Here is a 17,619-nt window from a genome sequence, read left to right as displayed (position 1 = left end):
AAACCGCAACGTTAACATATTAACTATGTAAAACCACAAGAAAAGATATTCCATTAAAAATAAAGAACACGGACTATGGATTTTCCTGTAAACAGCAAGGTAACTTGGACACGGGTCCAAGGTAACTGGGACACGGGGCTCAACCCTTTCTGCCTGGAGCCCGCCCCCATCGACAGGCTCAGGTCCTCCTACTTTGGTCTGACCTGGAGAGCGAGAGCGAGCGCTCTTGGGAGGAACTTGGGCCAGCGGCGGTCGATTAGTCAGGCCTCAGAAAGATGGCGTCCTCGGAGCAGGCAGAGCAGCCGAACCAGGTGAGGGGAGTGGGACTGCCCCGCCGCGACTGGCAGGGGTCGGGGCTGGAGCGGCGCTTGGCGCGCGGCTGGCAGTGAGCCGGCGACCCCGAGTCCTTGAAGCTGGAGACCCCGACTTCGTCTTTCCCCTGGGCCCCGCCCCTCTCCGGGTCCTCCCCGCCCGCCTCCTACCCCGGTGACCCCTCTCTCACCACATTCCGGAGTTGGGGTCTCAACCGCGGCCTCAGGTTCCCGCTTCCCGCCCGGCGGCCCCTAGGAGCCGGCTGGACTTCGTCGGGGAGGACGGCGGGCCCCGGCTAGCTCCTCAGCCCACAGATGTGAGGGCCCTGCTGGAGGAGAGGTGGGGAAGGCTCGTTGGTACCCGGCTGTCCCCTGTGGGGAGGGGCATGACGACTTCCACTCCCTCTGCCTCAGCCCCTCAAGTGCCAGCATCTTGGTCTTCAGTCATCTTGGGGCTTCCCTTACCAAGTTGGAGGGTCGTTCCGAGGACCTCTTCCCTCGCAGTGCGTTAGTAGAGAGTGGACGGACTGTAAACAGCAGACGCCACCGAGCTTTTCTCTGAGGATCCAACCCTCGCTTCTCTGGGTTTGGTTTTCTTGGCCAAGGATTCCCCCCCAGAGTTCGTCTCCTGCAGATTGAACCAAATCCTGCTTCAGTTACGGGCCAGGGTTGACGCTTGGGCTTCTGCGGTGGGGAAGTAGTGATGAGGAGGCCTCTGAAGTGGGATGAGGAAAGAAGCTAAGAGACAGCCCTTTTATTGCTTGTATGCTGTTATGTAGAAGACAAGCTATGATTACTTTCAAATGTTGTTTATTTCTGTGTATATGCACGAGCCATGGTGCTGGTGGAAGTCAGAGGAGAACTTTGCAGATGGAGCCTTTACCTGCTGAGCCATCTCTTTGGCCACTGAGTGGTGTTTAGTATCTAACTCTTGTCTACCCTTTGTAAAGTGCAGAAGTGGGGTTGCAAGGTTTTGCAACTGCCCTAAATCATGTGCACCACTGAGCCTTGATTTCAGCCCACACTGTGTGTGACTACACTAGTTGGCCATCTGTGTTTAAATTTAGTTGGGATAGACCCAAGAAGAAAAAAAAGATTAGCCTGGGAACCTCATCATCATTCATCTCTGACCTTCTTGAAGCACCTGTGAGAGTTTTCAGCCACTTGTCAATATTTCACTTCCTTCCTAGGCAGAGGACTACCACTTAACGTTTCTTACTGTCTTTCTCCTCACGATAAATCAATTAGAGGAATCACACTTAAGGAGTTGGACACTTAGATCAGCCTCTGTTAGTGGATGAGTAACTCAGGATGATGTGTGTGCTGTAAGACAGCAGAAACAATTAGGAACGATCCTGGGCTTCTCACTGCCCAGGGTTCCGGACTCCGGAGTGTCTGAAAGAGGGATTCTCCCTTTTCTTGTCTTATTCCACCTAGTTTGCTAAACTGCCCCAGTGCCTCAGTGCCTGAATTTTTCTGAACTGTTTAGGAATGGAATTGAAATGTGTCCACAGTTTCTGATTCCTCCAGGACACTTCCAGTTTTATGAAGGGTACTAAAAATCTTCCCACTTGGAACCCTTGGTGTGCTTAAGGGTTCCTTTGTTTCTAGGGGTCACCCTCTTTGTACTTGTGGAAGGGGGCTGAACTAACTCTCTCTGTCTTTGTCTCTGTCTCTCTCTCTGTCTCTCTGTCTCTGTCTCTGTCTCTGTCTCTCTCTCTCTCTCTGTCTCTGTCTCTCTCTCTGTCTCTGTCTCTGTCTCTGTCTCTGTCTCTCTCTCTCTTTCTCCAGACAGGGTTTCTCTGTGTAACAGAACAGCCCTGGCTGGCCTTGAGGGGTCTAAGGTCTCAAAGGGTTTGGCTAGCACTTGTTTGGTTTTGGCTCTGCCTCCCCTTTGCCCTCCTTTCTGAAGCTGATAGAGATAGGATTGCATCAGAATGTGCTGGCAGCCTGAGGAGAAAGTTGAACTCTTTGTCATGTTCTGTCACTAACTATAAGCTGCAAATACACACTTAAAATATGTATGTATCCATATCCCAGCACTCAGGAGGCAGAGGCCAGCCTGGGCTGATACACAGAGAAACTCTGTCTTGAAAAGCCATATATATGTGTGTATGTGTATGTGTATAGTCCAGGCACAACCTTCCTTCCTCAGCTTCCTGAGTGCAGAGATTGTAGGCTTACACCACTCTTCTAGGCTTAAGTACACTTAAGCATTACTTGTTTATCTATTTTTGAGACAGCAGTTCATGTAAACCAAAAAGCCTTGAGCTTTACATAGCCAAGGGTGACCTTGAACTTCTGATCCTCCTGCTTTTACCTTACAAGTGAGACTTCATGCATATGCCACCAAGTCATTGGTGATAGAGATTGAAATAGGACCTTGGTATGCTAAGCTGGCATTCTACCAACTGAGCTACATTCCTAGCCTCAATTTTAATTAGAAAATCTTTTAATTAACTAGTTAACTAACTAATTGTTTTTTTGAGACACAGTCTTACTATGTAGCCCTTAGTTGGCTTGGAACTTACTATGTAGACCAGGCTGTTTCAAGCTCCATGTGGCTCTGCAACCTGAGCGCTGAGATTAAAAGCATTTGTCACTATGCCCAGCTATTATATTTTGAGTGTGTACATTGTGTGTGTGTGTGTGTGTGTGTGTGTAGGCCAGAGGTTAAGCTATCTCAGTAACAGGCCAGAGGTCAATTAGGTATGCTCTTCAGTTGTTCTTTCTTTATTTTATATGTATGGGTGTTTTGTCTGTGTGTGTCTGTATGTTCTTGGCGCCTGCTGCAGGTGCTAGAAGTGTGCTTCTCAGCCCCCCGGGACTGGAATTACAGACTGTTGTGAGGCTCAGGTGGAGGCTGGGAATCAAGCCTGCGTCCTCTGGAAGAGCAGCTAATGCTCTTAACTACCAAGTCATCTCCTTTAGCCTCATATTCTCTGCCTTATTTATTGACTTTTCACCTTATTTTTTGAGGCAGGGTCTCTCACTGAACCTTGACTATATGGATTTGGCTAGACTGGCCGGCCTGTGAGCCCCAGCAAGCCTCCTGTCTTTGCATCTCTGGTTCTGGGATTATAGGTGTGTGTCTCTGTTCAAATTTTATGTGGGTTCCTGGGGTTGAACTCAGGTTCTCATGCTTCCGCAGCAAACATCTTACTTGTTGAACCATCTCTTCAGTACCCTTCAATGTATTTAACACATTTTCCCCTCAAATATTATTGTGTGAGTGAGTGTGTGTGTGTATGATGTATGTGTGAGTTCGGGCAAAAGTATGCCACAGTGTTTGTGTGGAGGTCATAGGACAACTCTGTGGAGTTGGTTCTCTCCTTCACCTTTATGTGAGTTCTGGAGTCAATGTCAAGTTATCAGTCTCATGTGACAAGTGCTGTTATCTTCTAGGATGTATAGACAGCTCTAAGACCATTTGTTCTTTTTCTTTTCTTTTTTTAAAGGCAGATTTAATACTTTTTTTTTAAATGTGTCTGTGTGTGGGTATGTACACAGGAGTGTAGGTGGCTTCAGGGTCCAGAAGAAGCTGTATCCTCTGGAGCTAGAGTTACAGTTGTGAGCTGCCAGACATGGGTGCTGGGAACTGAACTCTGTTTTTTTTTTTTTTTCTTGTTTGTTTGTTTTTTGTTTTTTGAGACAGGGTTTCTCAGTGTAGTTTTGGTGCCTGTCCTGGATCTCGTTCTGTAGACCAGGCTGGCTTCGAACTCACAGAGCTCCGCCTGGCTTTGCCTCCCGAGTGCTGGGATTAAAGGCATGTCGGGAACTGAACTCTTATGCCTTATTTTTTATTTTATTTTTATTTTTTTTTTGAGCATAAATATCTATTTGTAACAAAGGAGTTTGTGTACAGTGCTGGAAATCTACAACTTCTTGTTAAATTCACATTTGCACTTCACCTTTTTATTTTTTCTATTTTTTTAAAAATTTTTTTTTGTTTTTTCAAGACAGGGTTTCTCTGTGTAGCTTTGCGCCTTTCCTGGATCTCACTCTGTAGACCAGGCTGGCCTCGAACTCACAAAGATCCTCCTGCCTCTGCCTCCCGAGTGCTGGGATTAAAGGCGTGCGCCACCGCCGCCCAGCACACTTCACCTTTTTTTTTTTTTTTTTTGGTTTTTCGAGACAGGGTTTCTCTGTGTAGCTTTGCGCCTTTCCTGGAACTCGCTTTGGAGACCAGGCTGGCCTCGAACTCACAGAGATCCGCCTGGCTCTGCCTCCCGAGTGCTGGGATTAAAGGCGTGCGCCACCACCGCCCGGCCACTTCACCTTTTTAAACAAACATTTATCATCATTATTTTATACAGATATAGATATGTAAATACAACATTGAGTTCGGTGGTCCTTCAGCATTTTCCACTTACATGTTTTTTTGATAAAAAAGACTAATATTTAATATTTCTTTTTTTTTCTTTTTTTTTAGGAGCATAAATATTTATTTGTAACAAAGGAGTTTGTGTACAGTTAAAAAAAAACATTTAAGTGGAAAATGCTGAAGGACCACTGAACTCTTATGCCTTCTTAACCACTGAATCATGTCTCTAGCCCACTCTTAAGTGTACATTTTAAGAGAGCCAGTGCTCACTGCATTTGCCTGACATTTCTTCATTTGAGCAGAGTGGTACTGAAAAGGCTGTTGGATAATTCCCCAAGCCTGGCTGTATAGTTTACAGACCCAGGGGCTGGACCAATATTTTGTGTCTATTAGAAAGTTCGTGAGTTGGACTCATGGTATCATCTCTGGGTTTCTAGTGAAGAACCCTCTTTGCCTTTGAGGCAGGGTAAGGTGCTAAAGCTCACCTCTCTGGCCTGGTATTCTAGCCAGTAGATACCAGCTGTGAGATCTGGCTAGGTTACTTAACTTATCCTCTATCTGACTCTATAAAGTAGGAAAAGACGAATGCTGTCTCATAGGGTTGCTCTGAAGACTAAGTGGGTTCATTTATGTAAATGCTTAGTTTACCCCACAGAAGTGTTGTACACTGTTATTCCGTTTAATACATTCTGGACTTGCACTCTTAGATGGGCGGAGGTCTTTCATTACAGCATATGCTGTATGATTTTTGTATGTTGACCACTACTCTATTGAAGTTCTTTTCTTTGTTTTGAAGTAATTTCTCTTGATAATTGAAAAGATGCCACAAATGCCCGTGACAAGTGCCACTGTTTATGCTAGCAGATTCTACTGTTTCTTTCATGATGGCAAAGTATAATTTTATAATTCAGAGAGTTGTTGGAATTCCATTTTTTTGCTTCATATTCTGAGGCAGGAGGATATTGAGTTCTACACCAGCCTGATGCTTGCTACCAAGACTGAAGATCTGGGTTCAGTTCCTGGAACCCACGTGATGGAAGGAGAGAACCAATTCCTGCAAACTGTTGTCTGACTCCTACTCCCCCCCATGCACCCACACATAAATAAATAAATGTAACAGCCCCACAAGTTTAAAAACCTTAAGTCTGAGCTACCTAGGAAGACTGTTAGGTAAGTGGTATAGATAGCATTCACCCAGAACATGCTGGCTCTGGGCTCTAGCTCTCACACTGTAGGAGTCATACAGCAGGACTCAGGGACCTAACTGGCTTGTCAGGCCTGGAGGCATCTCACAGGCTCCTGAGGCTATTGTTTATAGATGGTTCCTATCTTGAGTTTTCAGATTTGTTCTCACATGTTTAGATGAAGTTAAATATTTCTTGTGAGTCTATCATCCAAGCAGCACTGTGTTCTCAGTGACTTGTATCTGGAGTCACTGGCACAGTCTTTTTATTGTTGGGGATAAGTTTGGTTGCTTGTTTAAGGTAGTGACTGTCCTATCTCTACGTAAGGTAATTTTCTCCTTCCTTTCTTTCTTTCTTTCTTTCTTTCTTTCTTTCTTTCTTTCTCTCTCTCTCTCTCTCTCTTTCTTTCTTTTCTTTTCTTTTCTTTTTTTTTTTTTTGGTTTTTTGAGACAGGGTTTCTCTGTGTAACAGCCCAGGCTGTCCTGGAACTCATTCTGTAGATCAGGCTGGTCTTGAACTCAGAGACCTGCCTTGCTCTGCCTCCTGAGTGCTGGGATTAAAGGTGTGCACCACCACTGCCTGGCTGTAAGGTCATTTTCTAAGTGAGTGGCTTTCTTTGTAATTTTCCTAGTGTTGCTTTAGATTCAACATCTCAGTGTGTTACAAAGTCCTTCGTCCCCTGAACTTTACTGCAGAGTCCACTAAGTGTGTGGTGGTTACTTAATGAGTTTGAGGACTGTGGTGTACCTGTGTAACTACCACCAGGGCCAAGAGCAAAACAGTTCTCTGTCCCTCAGTGTGCTGTTATTTCCTGTGAACCTCTCTGCTCTGGCTTCTGTCTCTACAGGTAATTTTAGTCTTTCCTGTAATTTCACACGAATGAATTTATAACTTATTTTTTTTTTAGGCTTTTCTTGGTCATAATGTTTGTGAAATTTGCCATCTTCTTTACCTGTAAAATTCATTACTTTTAAAAATACATTTATTTATTTATTTGTATGTGGTGTGTATTTGTACACATGTGCCATGGCACATGCAGAGATCAGAGGACAACTTGTGGGAGTTGGTTCTCTCCTTCTACCCTCTGGGTTCTTGGATTGAATTAATGTGTATGTGTGGGTGTATCTGTGTGTGAGTATGCCATTTGTGTGTGTGCACCTCTAGAGGCCAGGAAAGGGTGTTGGACCCCTGGAATTAGAGTTCGAGGTGGTAGTGAGCTGCTGCCAGCTGCTCCAGTCCTCAGGAGGAGGAGAAAGCTCTCTCAACTTGTGCAGCATCTCTCCAGCCCCTGCTGGAGCTCGTCATCTCTTCTTTGTGTGTGCTGGGTGCATGCATGCACATGTGCACACTTATAGTTCTGAATATACATGTGCATGCCTATATGCGCATGTGGAGGCCAGAGAAAGGCATCAGCTTTCTGCTTTGTTGCCCTGTCATTCACCCTTGAGCCAAGGTCTCTCACTGAACCTGGAGCTTGCTGGTGTTTCTTGTTTTGTTTTGAGCTAGGCTGGCTGGCTAGTAAGCCCCAGTGAGTCTCCTGTCTCTGCACACACCCAGTTCTAGGTCCAAGTTACAGTTCCATGTTTGCCTTTTACATTGGTGTTAGAGATCCCTCCTCATGCTGTGTAGCAGGTGCTCTTGCCCCCAAACTATCTTCCTCAGCCAAGTCCTCAGCTAGTCTTAAAAAATGTATTGCTGGGTATGGTGGTGCAACAAACAAATGTTCCAAGTTTGCTCCTTTGTGCCTTTATATTGATTTTTATTAAGTTTTTAGTATGAGGATAGTATAGGCTTTGCTGCCAATTTTTAGTCCAGCCTTGGATCTCCTAGTAACTTGTGTGTCTATATGTGTGTTCATGTGTGTGCCTGCTTGTGTGTGTGGAGACCAGAGGTTGATATCAGGTGTTTTCCTCTGTTGCTCTCCACTTTTGTTGTTTTGTTTCTGTTTGCTTGTTTGTTTTGAGACAGGGCCTTTCTATGTAGCTCTTGCTATCCTGGAACTACCTCTATAGACTATAGACCAGGCTGTCCTTGAACTCACACCTTGCCTGCACCTCCCAAGTGCTGGGATTAAAGGCAAGTGCCACATGTCTGGCTCTCCTTTTATTCTTTGGGGACAGGGCTATTGAACCTAAAGCTCACTGATCTGACTAGACTAGCTGGCTGGTGAGCTCCAAGAATCCCGGGCCACTTGCCTTTGTGCTGGTCTCATAGAGAGATGCACTGCCTCGCCTGGCTTTTTACCAGGTGTCTGGGGGCGGAGTTTGGGTCTTCATGCTTGCACAACGAGTGCTTTAATGACTGAGCCATCTCTTCAGCCTCTAGTGGTAAATTTTATAGCTCTAAGTCAGGTACAATAGCTCGTGCCTAAAATCTCAGAATATAGGAGGCTGAGGCAGGACGATCGTATGAATTGAAGGCCAACCTGGGCTACAGAGTCTCACCCCTCTCCACCTACTACCCCCGTCCTCACACCCCAGAAATAAAGTATCCTTTAAAAAATCCTACATAAAAGCTTGCTGAAGTTACAGGGATTGAGTGTAGCCCACAGGTCAGTTGGGGAGAGAACAGTCAGTTTCATTACGACCTTCCCGTTTAAGCATGTCTACACCTACTCAAATCTTTTTGTTTTTCTCAGTAGTGTCTTAGAGTTTTAAGTGTGTAGGTCACAGTATTTATAAGTTTTGTTTATTTTTGGTTTTTGACACAAGCCTCCCTATGCAGCCCATGCTTGTTGTGGAGTATTTGTTTAACTATGCAAAGATGTGTTGCGTTTGTTTAATTATGTAAAGATGTGTTGCTGTTGTACCTTGCCTGTCTAAGGCACCTGATTGGTTTAATAAAAAGATGACTTGCCAATAGTGAGGGAGGAGGCATAGGCAGGACTTCAGGCAAGGAGAGGAAGGAGGAGGAATTTAGGCTTGGGGAAGAAAGAAAAAGAGACAGCAGGGAGAGCCAGGGGCTGGCTAACCAGCCAGCCAGACATGGAGGAAGCAGGAAAGTAGGACATATAGAATGAAAGAAAGGTAAAAAGCCCTGAGACAAAATGTAGATGAAGAGAAACAGGTTCAATTAAGTTCAAAGAGCTAATGGGACAGGCCAAAGCTAAGACTGAGCATTCATAATTAATAACAAATTTCTGTGTCTTTACTTGGGAACTGATTGGTGACCCAAAGAAAAGCCCAATCAATACACATGCTGGCCTTAGACTCATTCCTGTCATGCTTTTACTTCTCAAGTGCTAGGATTGCAGGCATGTGCCACCACATCCAGCTCTCATTTCTTTCTCATTGTTTAATGCTAGTGTATAAAATGAAATTATGGGTTTGTGTATTGGGCATGTGTCTGCAACCGTGTTAGAACTGGTTTTCATTTTGGTAGCATTTTGTAGATTCCTCATGGTTTCGATAGATGATAGTATCATCTGCAAATAAAGGCAGCTTTGCTTTTGTTCTTCCAGTTTTTAAACTTCCTTCTTCCTCTTCCTCTTTTCCTCCTCCCTTCTCTTCCTCCTCCCTCCCAGCTGCTCTTCCTCCCCACTCTGTCCAGCTCCTTTTATTTTTTGTTTTATTGTATTATCTAGAACTTTAAGAATGACGCTCAAAGCGATAGTGAGCATGAACATTCTTTCCTGTTGCTGATCTGGAGGGATCGCATGTAGTCTTCCACACTCAGGTGTGACGTTAGCTATAGGGTTTTTGTAGAGGTTCCCTTTATCAAGGTGAGGAAACTCATATTTGATTTTTTTTTTTTTTTTTTTTTAGCTTGCTGAGTTTTTTTGTTGCTTTTTTTTTTGTTTGTTTGTTTGTTTGTTTTTTTGTTTTTCGAGACAGGGTTTCTCTGTGTAGCTTTGCGCCTTGCCTGGATCTCACTCTGTAGACCAGGCTGGCCTCGAACTCACAAAGATCCGCCTGCCTCTGCCTCCTGAGTACTGGGATTAAAGGTGTACGCCACTACCGCCCGGCAGTTGTTGTTTTTATTATTATTATTTTGATTATTTTTTTTTTTTATTTTTAGACAAGGTCTCTCTACATAACCCTGGCTCTCCTGGAACTTACTATGTAGATCAGGCTGGCCTCACACTCACAAAGATCTACCTGCCTCTGCCTCCCAGAGAATGCTAGGATTAAAGGTGTTCACCGTTATGGCTGGCTGGTTGAGTTACTGTTTTGAGATAGAGTCTCGATATGTAGACCAGGATGGCCTTGAACTTTTAGCAATCCTCCTGTCTCTGCATGCTGAGTGCTGGGATTATAGGTGTTTCTGTGCCACCACACCAGGATGGCTTGTTTCTAAGAGACATGGTCTTGCTTCCTTGCTGGGGCAGACCTCAAACTCGTGGCCTCAAGGCGTCATGCCTTACTTAGTAGCTTGATAGCTAGGACCACAGGCAGATCACTACTTCTTGTCTTTGTATTTTGTTCTCAAAATATTGTTTGTGGGGCTGGAGCACTTGTTACTCTTCCAGAGGACCTGGGTTTGGGTCTCAGAACCTACAGAACCCACATGGTGGCTCACAACTGTTTGTAACTCCTGTTGATCTGATGCCCTCTTCTGCTCCTCGATCCTCCATGCATATGGGGCACATAAACTCACAGAAGCACACACACACCCTCACGATAAATAGATAAAAAATTAAAAATCATTATGTATTTTGTGGTTGGAGTGATAGCTCAGTGCTTGAGGGCACTTGCTGCTCTTTTAGAGTACCCAGGTTTGGTTCCCAGCACACACATGACAGTTTACAACGGTTTAAAACTCCAGTTTCAGGGGATCCAACACTTTCTGGGCCTCTGCAAGCACTACAAACAGTATACACAGATGTTGGCAAAACACTCATACACATAAAAATTTAAAGAAAATTTCAAAAGCAAATTGTGGGGCTGGGGAGATGACTCAGAAGTTAAAAACACTGGTTGCTCTTTAGAGGACCTGGCTTTGGTTCCCAGTACACATGGCAGCTCATAACCATCTATTACTCCAGTTCCAGGGGATCTGACATCTCTTCTGATCTCCTTGGGGACCAGGCACCCTTGTGATGCACATACATACATGTAGGTGAAACACTTATACATATAAAATAAAAAATAAATATAAAAAATTATAAATAAATAAAAATCTTTAAAAATGTATGTAAGTTTTGAATGATGTGTTGTTGGTTGCTTTTTACTCTTTTTCATTCTTTTCTCTTTTCGGGGCCCGCCACTCAGCTCCCAAATTAACACACATGGAGTCTTATTACTTATGAATGCCTGGCCTTATCTTGGCTTATTTCTAGACAGCTTTTCTTAAATTATCTCGTCTATCATTTGCCTCTGGACTTTTGTCTTTCTCCATTCTATATACCTTTCTTTACTTTTACTCTGGCTGGCTGTTTGACTGTGTGGCTGTGTGGCTGGCCCCGGATGTCCTCTTCCTTTTCTCGTTCCTTGATCCTCTCTTGCTTCCCGATCCCTCTTTTTCTCCTCCTTTCCCTTCTATTTATTCTCCCTGCCTGCCAGCCCCACCTGTCCTTTCTCCTGCTTTGCTATTGGCTGTTCAGTTCTCTATTAAATCATTAGGTGTTTTACACAGGCACAGTAACACAGCTTCACCGAGCTAAACAAATGCAACATAAAAGAATGCAACACATCTTTGCATCATTAAACAAATGGTCCACAGCATAAACAAATGTAACACACTTTAAAATAATATTCTACAACAAAGATGTCCTTTGCTCTTTTTGGTATCTACTGATAGCTGATCTTTTTATTTTCTTTTCTTCCTTTGTTCTGTTAATTAGTTTTATTTTGTTATTTCATTTATTTGATATGTTTTCTTGGTCATGATTTATATAGTTACCCCCTTTTATATGTTACTGGGTTTGATATGTTCATATTTATTTATCTTTTTTTTTTTTTTTTTTTTTTTGAGACAGGGTTTCTGTATGTAACAGCCCTGGCTGTCCTGGAACTCACTCTGTAGACCAGGCTGGCCTTGAACTCACAGAGATCCACCTACCTCTGTCTCCCAAGTGTTGGGATTAAAGGTTGCACTACCACTGCCCATTTTTTTTGGTTATTTTTATTTTTTATTTATTTATTTATTTATTTATTTAGTTTTTTTGAGACAAGGTTTCTCTGTGTAGTTTTGGTGCCTGTCCTGGATCTCGCTCTGTAGCCCAGGCAGACCTCAAACTCACAGAGATCCGCCTGGCTCTGCCTCCCGAGTGCTGGGATTAAAGGCATGTGCTACTACCACCCAGCTCTAGAGGGTTATTTTTAACTTAATTATTTGTTTTTATATTTATTTATTTATGTGGGGGTGGGGCTTGCATGTGAGGAAAATCGGGTTTATCTTCCTGGCCACTGTGGCCTCAAGCTTGGCATTTTTAACCTGCTGGATTAAGACACCAGCCGCTTGGCTTCAGGTTTCTTCTCCTTAGTATCTAGTTTCTCAGCTTTTTATCTACAATTTGCGAGATGAAAGAGCAAGAAAGTTTGTCTTTGTTTTGTTTTGTTTTGTTTTGTTTTGTTTTGTCAGGGTCTCTCTGTGTAGCCCTGGCTGTCCTGGAACTCTCTATGTAGATCAGATCTCCTCAAACTCAGATCTGCTGCCTCTGCCCAGGAGTTGTGGGATCAAGGGTATGCATCACTATACCCAGCCTGTTTGAAACACAGTCTTACTAATTCATTCATTCATTCATTCATTCTCTCTCTCCTTTCTTTTTTTGTACTGGAGACTGAACCTAGATAAGCACTGTACCCCTGAGCTATTTTTTCCAGCTCTTTTAAAATTATTAATTCTTTACTTTTTATTATGAGACACAGTATTTCTCACTTTTCCCTAGGCAAGCCTTGAACTTGTGATTCTCCTGCCTCAGCTTTGAATACCTTTGATTACTAATATACCTGAGCCACCAGGCCCAGTACTAATGTCTTGACACTTGTGTTGACAGATTCGCCCCGCCCTCCCCAGCTCTTTCACTTCTGTTTGTTTTCATTTTGGAAGGACAGCTTCACTGGATAGAGTTCGGAGTTGACAGCCCCGCTGGCAGGATTTGACAGATAGGTTCTGTTATGTTGTAGCTTGTACGGTTTTTGAAGTCTCCCTCCGGTCACAGCTGATTCTGAGTCAACTTGGGCAATGTTCTCTTTCTCGGATTGCTTGTCAGATTTTCTCTTCATGTTGTGTGCTCTGATTTCCCCTAGTGTGTTGTGTGCGCTCTGATTTCCCCTAGTGTGTTGTGTGTGCTCTGATTTCCCCAAGTGTGTGTGTGTGCTCTGATTTCTCCGAGTGTGTTGTGTGTGCTCTGCTTGGCACTTGTCAGACTTCTTGGCTCTTTGTGCCTATGGTTTTGTTTATACTTTGACAATTTTCAGCCATTGTTTCTTCACAGTTTTTCTGCCTTACTCTTTATTTCTGGTTCTTGTAGCTAGAGTTTTCCCCAGTCCTGCTTGGCCCACGGTCAGGACAAATCTTTCTCACCCGCCAGGCATGCAGCTGCTCAAACCCAACCAAGTAAACACACAGAGACTTATATTGCTTATAAACGTATGGCTGTAGCTGGAGAGTTTTCTCTCTGGATCCCACCAAACCCTCACAGTCCAACAGCCCACTTATAAAATAAACACACAGACACTTATATTATTTAAACTGTTTGGCCTAATGGCTCAGGCTTCTAGCTATCTAGTTCTTACATCTTTTTTTTTTTTTTATTAAATTATTTTATTTATTATGTATACAGTATTCTGCCTGCATGTGTCCCTGCAGGCCAGAAGAGGGCACCAGATCTCATTACAGATGGTTGTGAGCCACCATGTGGTTGCTGGGAATTGAACTCAGGACCTCTGGAAGAGCAGTCGGTGCTCTTAACCACTGAGCCATCTCTCCAGCCCTAGTTCTTACATCTTAAATTAATCCATTTCTATAAATCTATACCTTGCCACGTGGCTCATGGCTTACCGGCGTCTTCACATGCTGCGTGTCATGGCGATGGCTGGCAGTGCCTTCCTTCCGCCTTCCCGTTTTCTCAATTCTCTCTGTTAGTCCCGCCTATACTTCCTGCCTGGCCACTGGCCAATCAGTGATTTATTTATTGACCAATCAGTAACACATTTGACATACAGACCATCCCACAGCATATGGCCGTGGCAGGCTTCTTGCTAACTGTTCTTATACTTAAATCAACCCATTTCTGTTCATCTATAAGTTGCCACGTGGCTCGTGGCTTGCCGGTATCTTAACATCTTCTCATGGCTGTGGCTGGCAGGGCTTCTCTGCCTCAGCCTTCCACTTCCCAGCATTCTCTTCTCTGCTTGTCCCTCCTGTACTTCCTGCCTGGCTACTGGCCAATCAGCATTTTATTTATACAGAGCGATATCCACAGCAGGTTCTATAATAAAATGTGTGATGATGTTTGATAGACCACAGATGTGGCTGACCACTGAGGCTCATTTTTCTTCATATTTTCTTAGTCCTTCATTTTGGTTAGCTTTTCCCCTGTTTTAAGTATACTTACTTTTTCTTGTCCTCCCTCCCTCCCTCCCTCCCTCCCTCCCTCCCTCCCTCCCTCCCTCTGCTGGGATTAAAGGCATACACCACCATGACTGGCCCTGCTGTTATTATTTTTAAAATCTTTATTTGTGTGGATAGACACATTTGTGTGGATGTGTTCATGTGTTAGATTGTGTGGATAGACACATTTGTGTGATGTGTGCATGTGGTATATTGTATGGATAGACACATTTGTGTGGATGTGTGCATGTGGTATATTGTGTGGATAGACACATTTGTGTGATGTGTGCATGTGGTATATTGTGTGGATAGACACATTTGTGTGATGTGTGCATGTGGTATATTGTGTGGATAGATACATTTGTGTGATGTGTGCATGTGGTATATTGTGTGGATAGATACATTTGTGTGATGTGTGCATGTGTTATATTTGTGTGGATAGACACATTTGTGTGGATGTGTGCATGTGTTATACTGTGTGGATAGACACATTTGTGTGGATGTGTTCATGTGTTAGATTGTGTGGATAGACACATTTGTGTGATGTGTGCATGTGTTATACTGTGTGGATAGACACGTTTGTGTGATGTGTGCATGTGGTATATTGTGTGGATAGACACGTTTGTGTGGATGTGTGCATGTGGTATATTGTGTGGATAGACACATTTGTGTGATGTGTGCATGTGGTATATTGTGTGGATAGACACGTTTGTGTGATGTGTGCATGTGGTATACTGTGTGGATAGACACGTTTGTGTGATGTGTGCATGTGGTATACTGTGTGGATAGACACATTTGTGTGGATGTGTGCATGTGGTATATTGTGTGGATAGACACGTTTGTGTGATGTGTGCATGTGGTATATTGTGTGGATAGACACGTTTGTGTGATGTGTGCATGTGGTATATTGTGTGGATAGACACGTTTGTGTGATGTGTGCATGTGGTATATTGTGTGGATAGACACGTTTGTGTGATGTGTGCATGTGGTATATTGTGTGGATAGACACGTTTGTGTGATGTGTGCATGTGGCTGGCCAACAAGCCTCAGGGAGTCTCCTCTTTCCATCCTCCACAATGCTTGGATTACAAGTAGATGCCATGTTTAGCACTTTTACAGGAGATCTGGGGATGTGAATTTGGGTCCTCAGGCTTAAGCAGCAAGCACTCTTACCTGCTGAGCATCTCTCCAGCTCCGTCATTTTCATTTTATTCTTTTTTTTATCTCTCTTTTCAATTCTCTTGTGGAATTTGGCAGGGCCTGGGCCTGTCTCTAGAAAAAGGTATTGGGGCCTTTTGGTGGTGAAGCAGTTTGTAGTGGGCAGCTGGGTGTAGACAAGTTTCTAAATGGTCAGCACAAAGAAAGCATCTCCACAGCTGGGATTTGAACTTACAGTGGAGAATTGCTTGGGGTGGTTTGTGGCTCATGTTGGAGCAGACCAGAGGTGAGCTTATCTACTTTCATGATCTCCTAGGAGGGGGCAGCATGTGTCGGCAGTGTCAGAAGCTGGTGTCACCATAGCATGACCACCCTTGTTCTGTCAGGCATTGAGGCCACTGTGGGAGCCACAGCATAGCCTGATACCAAAGCTCTTTAGGTTCACTGCCACCCACAAAGGGCTTATTTTTATTTTATATGACACTTTTCATATCCAGAAGAGCTCTTTTATTTTTATACCTTATTTTAAAAAGATTTGTGTCATGTATACGATTGTTTTTCCTGTATTTATATATGTGCATCATGTTCCTGCAGTGTGGGGGAAGTTGGGGAGGGAGGTCAGAAGAGGGCATCAGATTCCCTTTAATAGGATACAGGATGGTTGTGAGTACCGTGCGGATGCTGGGAACTGAACCATAGTCCTCTGCAAGAGCAACAAGTGTGCTTAACCACTGAACTTTTTCTCTAGTCCCCAGTACATGTTTTTCTTTATGTACTTGAATATAACTATTGATATTCATTTATCCTCTCCTTCCTTTCTGTTGCCTTCCCAGTCCCCCTCCCTCCCCCCCCTTTCTCCCTCCCTCTCTCCAGGATCTTTGTAGCTCAGGCAGTCTTTGAGCTTCCTGTGTAGTAAGGGCTGCTCTTGAACTCCTGATCCCCTGCCTTCACCTGGAGGTGCTGGAATTACTGGCCCTTTAGTACCATACTCAACAGAGAATTTTGATGGGATGCTGGCTATTATAAATTTTACCTCTACTGTTGTTGTGAATTTTATGCTCAGGATCTAGTTGTTTTTGTTTGTTTGTTTGTTTGTTTTTCAAGACAGGGTTTCTCTGTATAGCCTTGGCTATCCTGGAACTCACTCTGTAGACCAGGCTGGCCTCAAACTTGCAGAGATCTGCCTTTAAAGGCGTGTGACACCACCACGTGGCAATTTTGTGTATTTTTTAAAAAACAAATTATTATGAGTTTATTTAGTGTATGTGTTTGTGTGTGTGGAGGTCGGAGGACTTGCAGGAGTCAGTTCTCTCCTTCTACCATGTGGGTTCTAGAAATAGAACTCAGAGTGTCAGGGTTGCTGGCAAGCACTCTTTCCCACTGAGCTCTCAGTTGTCCTCTTTTGTGCGGTTTTTGCTTGTTTGTTTGAAACAGGGTCTTGCTATGAGGTTTAGACTGGCCTTGAACTCGGGATCTGTCTATCTCAGTCTCTTGAATGATAGTATTACAAGTGTGTGGCAACACACTGGGCTGGATTTTGTGGTTGTTAAAGAATGTTGGGCTTTGTTCTGAAGGGGAGGTTGTGATTCCATCAAGTCTTTCTCTTCCTTTTCTTCTTTTTCTTTGCAGAAGTGGATTTTTTTGTGCTAGAGTCAAGGCCAGAAGAGGGTATCAGGTATCCTTTTCAATTGCTCTTCCTAGTCTTTTGAAGCCTGGTATCTCTTAAACCTGTTCTGGAAACCAGCAAGCCCCAGTGATCCTCCTGTCTGTCTCCACCCCTCAGAGCTGGGGTTACGAATGTGTATGTACCTGGCTTGTTACATGTATGCTGGAATTCTAACTCTGGTCTTTGTGATTGTAATGTGCTCCTAACCACTGAGACATCTCCCCAGCCCCTCAAGTCCCTTTTTTAAGCTTTGTTAGAGTAGCCTGCCCTGGGGGATAACTTGACAGCCCCCCTTCCCCAAGATGAAGACTTTGAGGTGTCTGTGGAATGCCCTGAGTAAGCAGGACACTGTATTTTGACAGCTTGGGGTCCAGAGCTCTACAAGCAGCCTGAGAACGCTTCAGTTCACCGCTTCTTCCTCACCTTTTTATTTTGTTTGTTTGGTTTTGGTTTTTTGAGACAGGGTTTCTCTGTGTAGTT

General features: G+C 43.9%; 1 protein-coding gene across 1 annotated transcript in view; it reads left to right on the top strand.

Moving 5' to 3' along the window:
* Positions 1-223: 223 nt before the first annotated feature.
* Pex14 (peroxisomal biogenesis factor 14) overlaps positions 224-17,619 on the top strand; it is a 148,848-nt gene continuing 131,452 nt past the window's right edge. Inside the window, exon 1 of the mRNA XM_059255387.1 lies at positions 224-311. Within this exon, the coding sequence (XP_059111370.1) occupies positions 276-311 (36 nt within the window). The 5' untranslated portion in view covers positions 224-275. The remainder of the gene's footprint in view (positions 312-17,619) is intronic.

Source organism: Peromyscus eremicus, chromosome 2 (assembly GCF_949786415.1).
Source record: "Peromyscus eremicus chromosome 2, PerEre_H2_v1, whole genome shotgun sequence".
Lineage (NCBI taxonomy): Eukaryota > Metazoa > Chordata > Mammalia > Rodentia > Cricetidae > Peromyscus > Peromyscus eremicus.
Note: the sequence above shows the minus strand (reverse complement) of the source record. Positions and strands in the feature narration are given on the sequence as shown.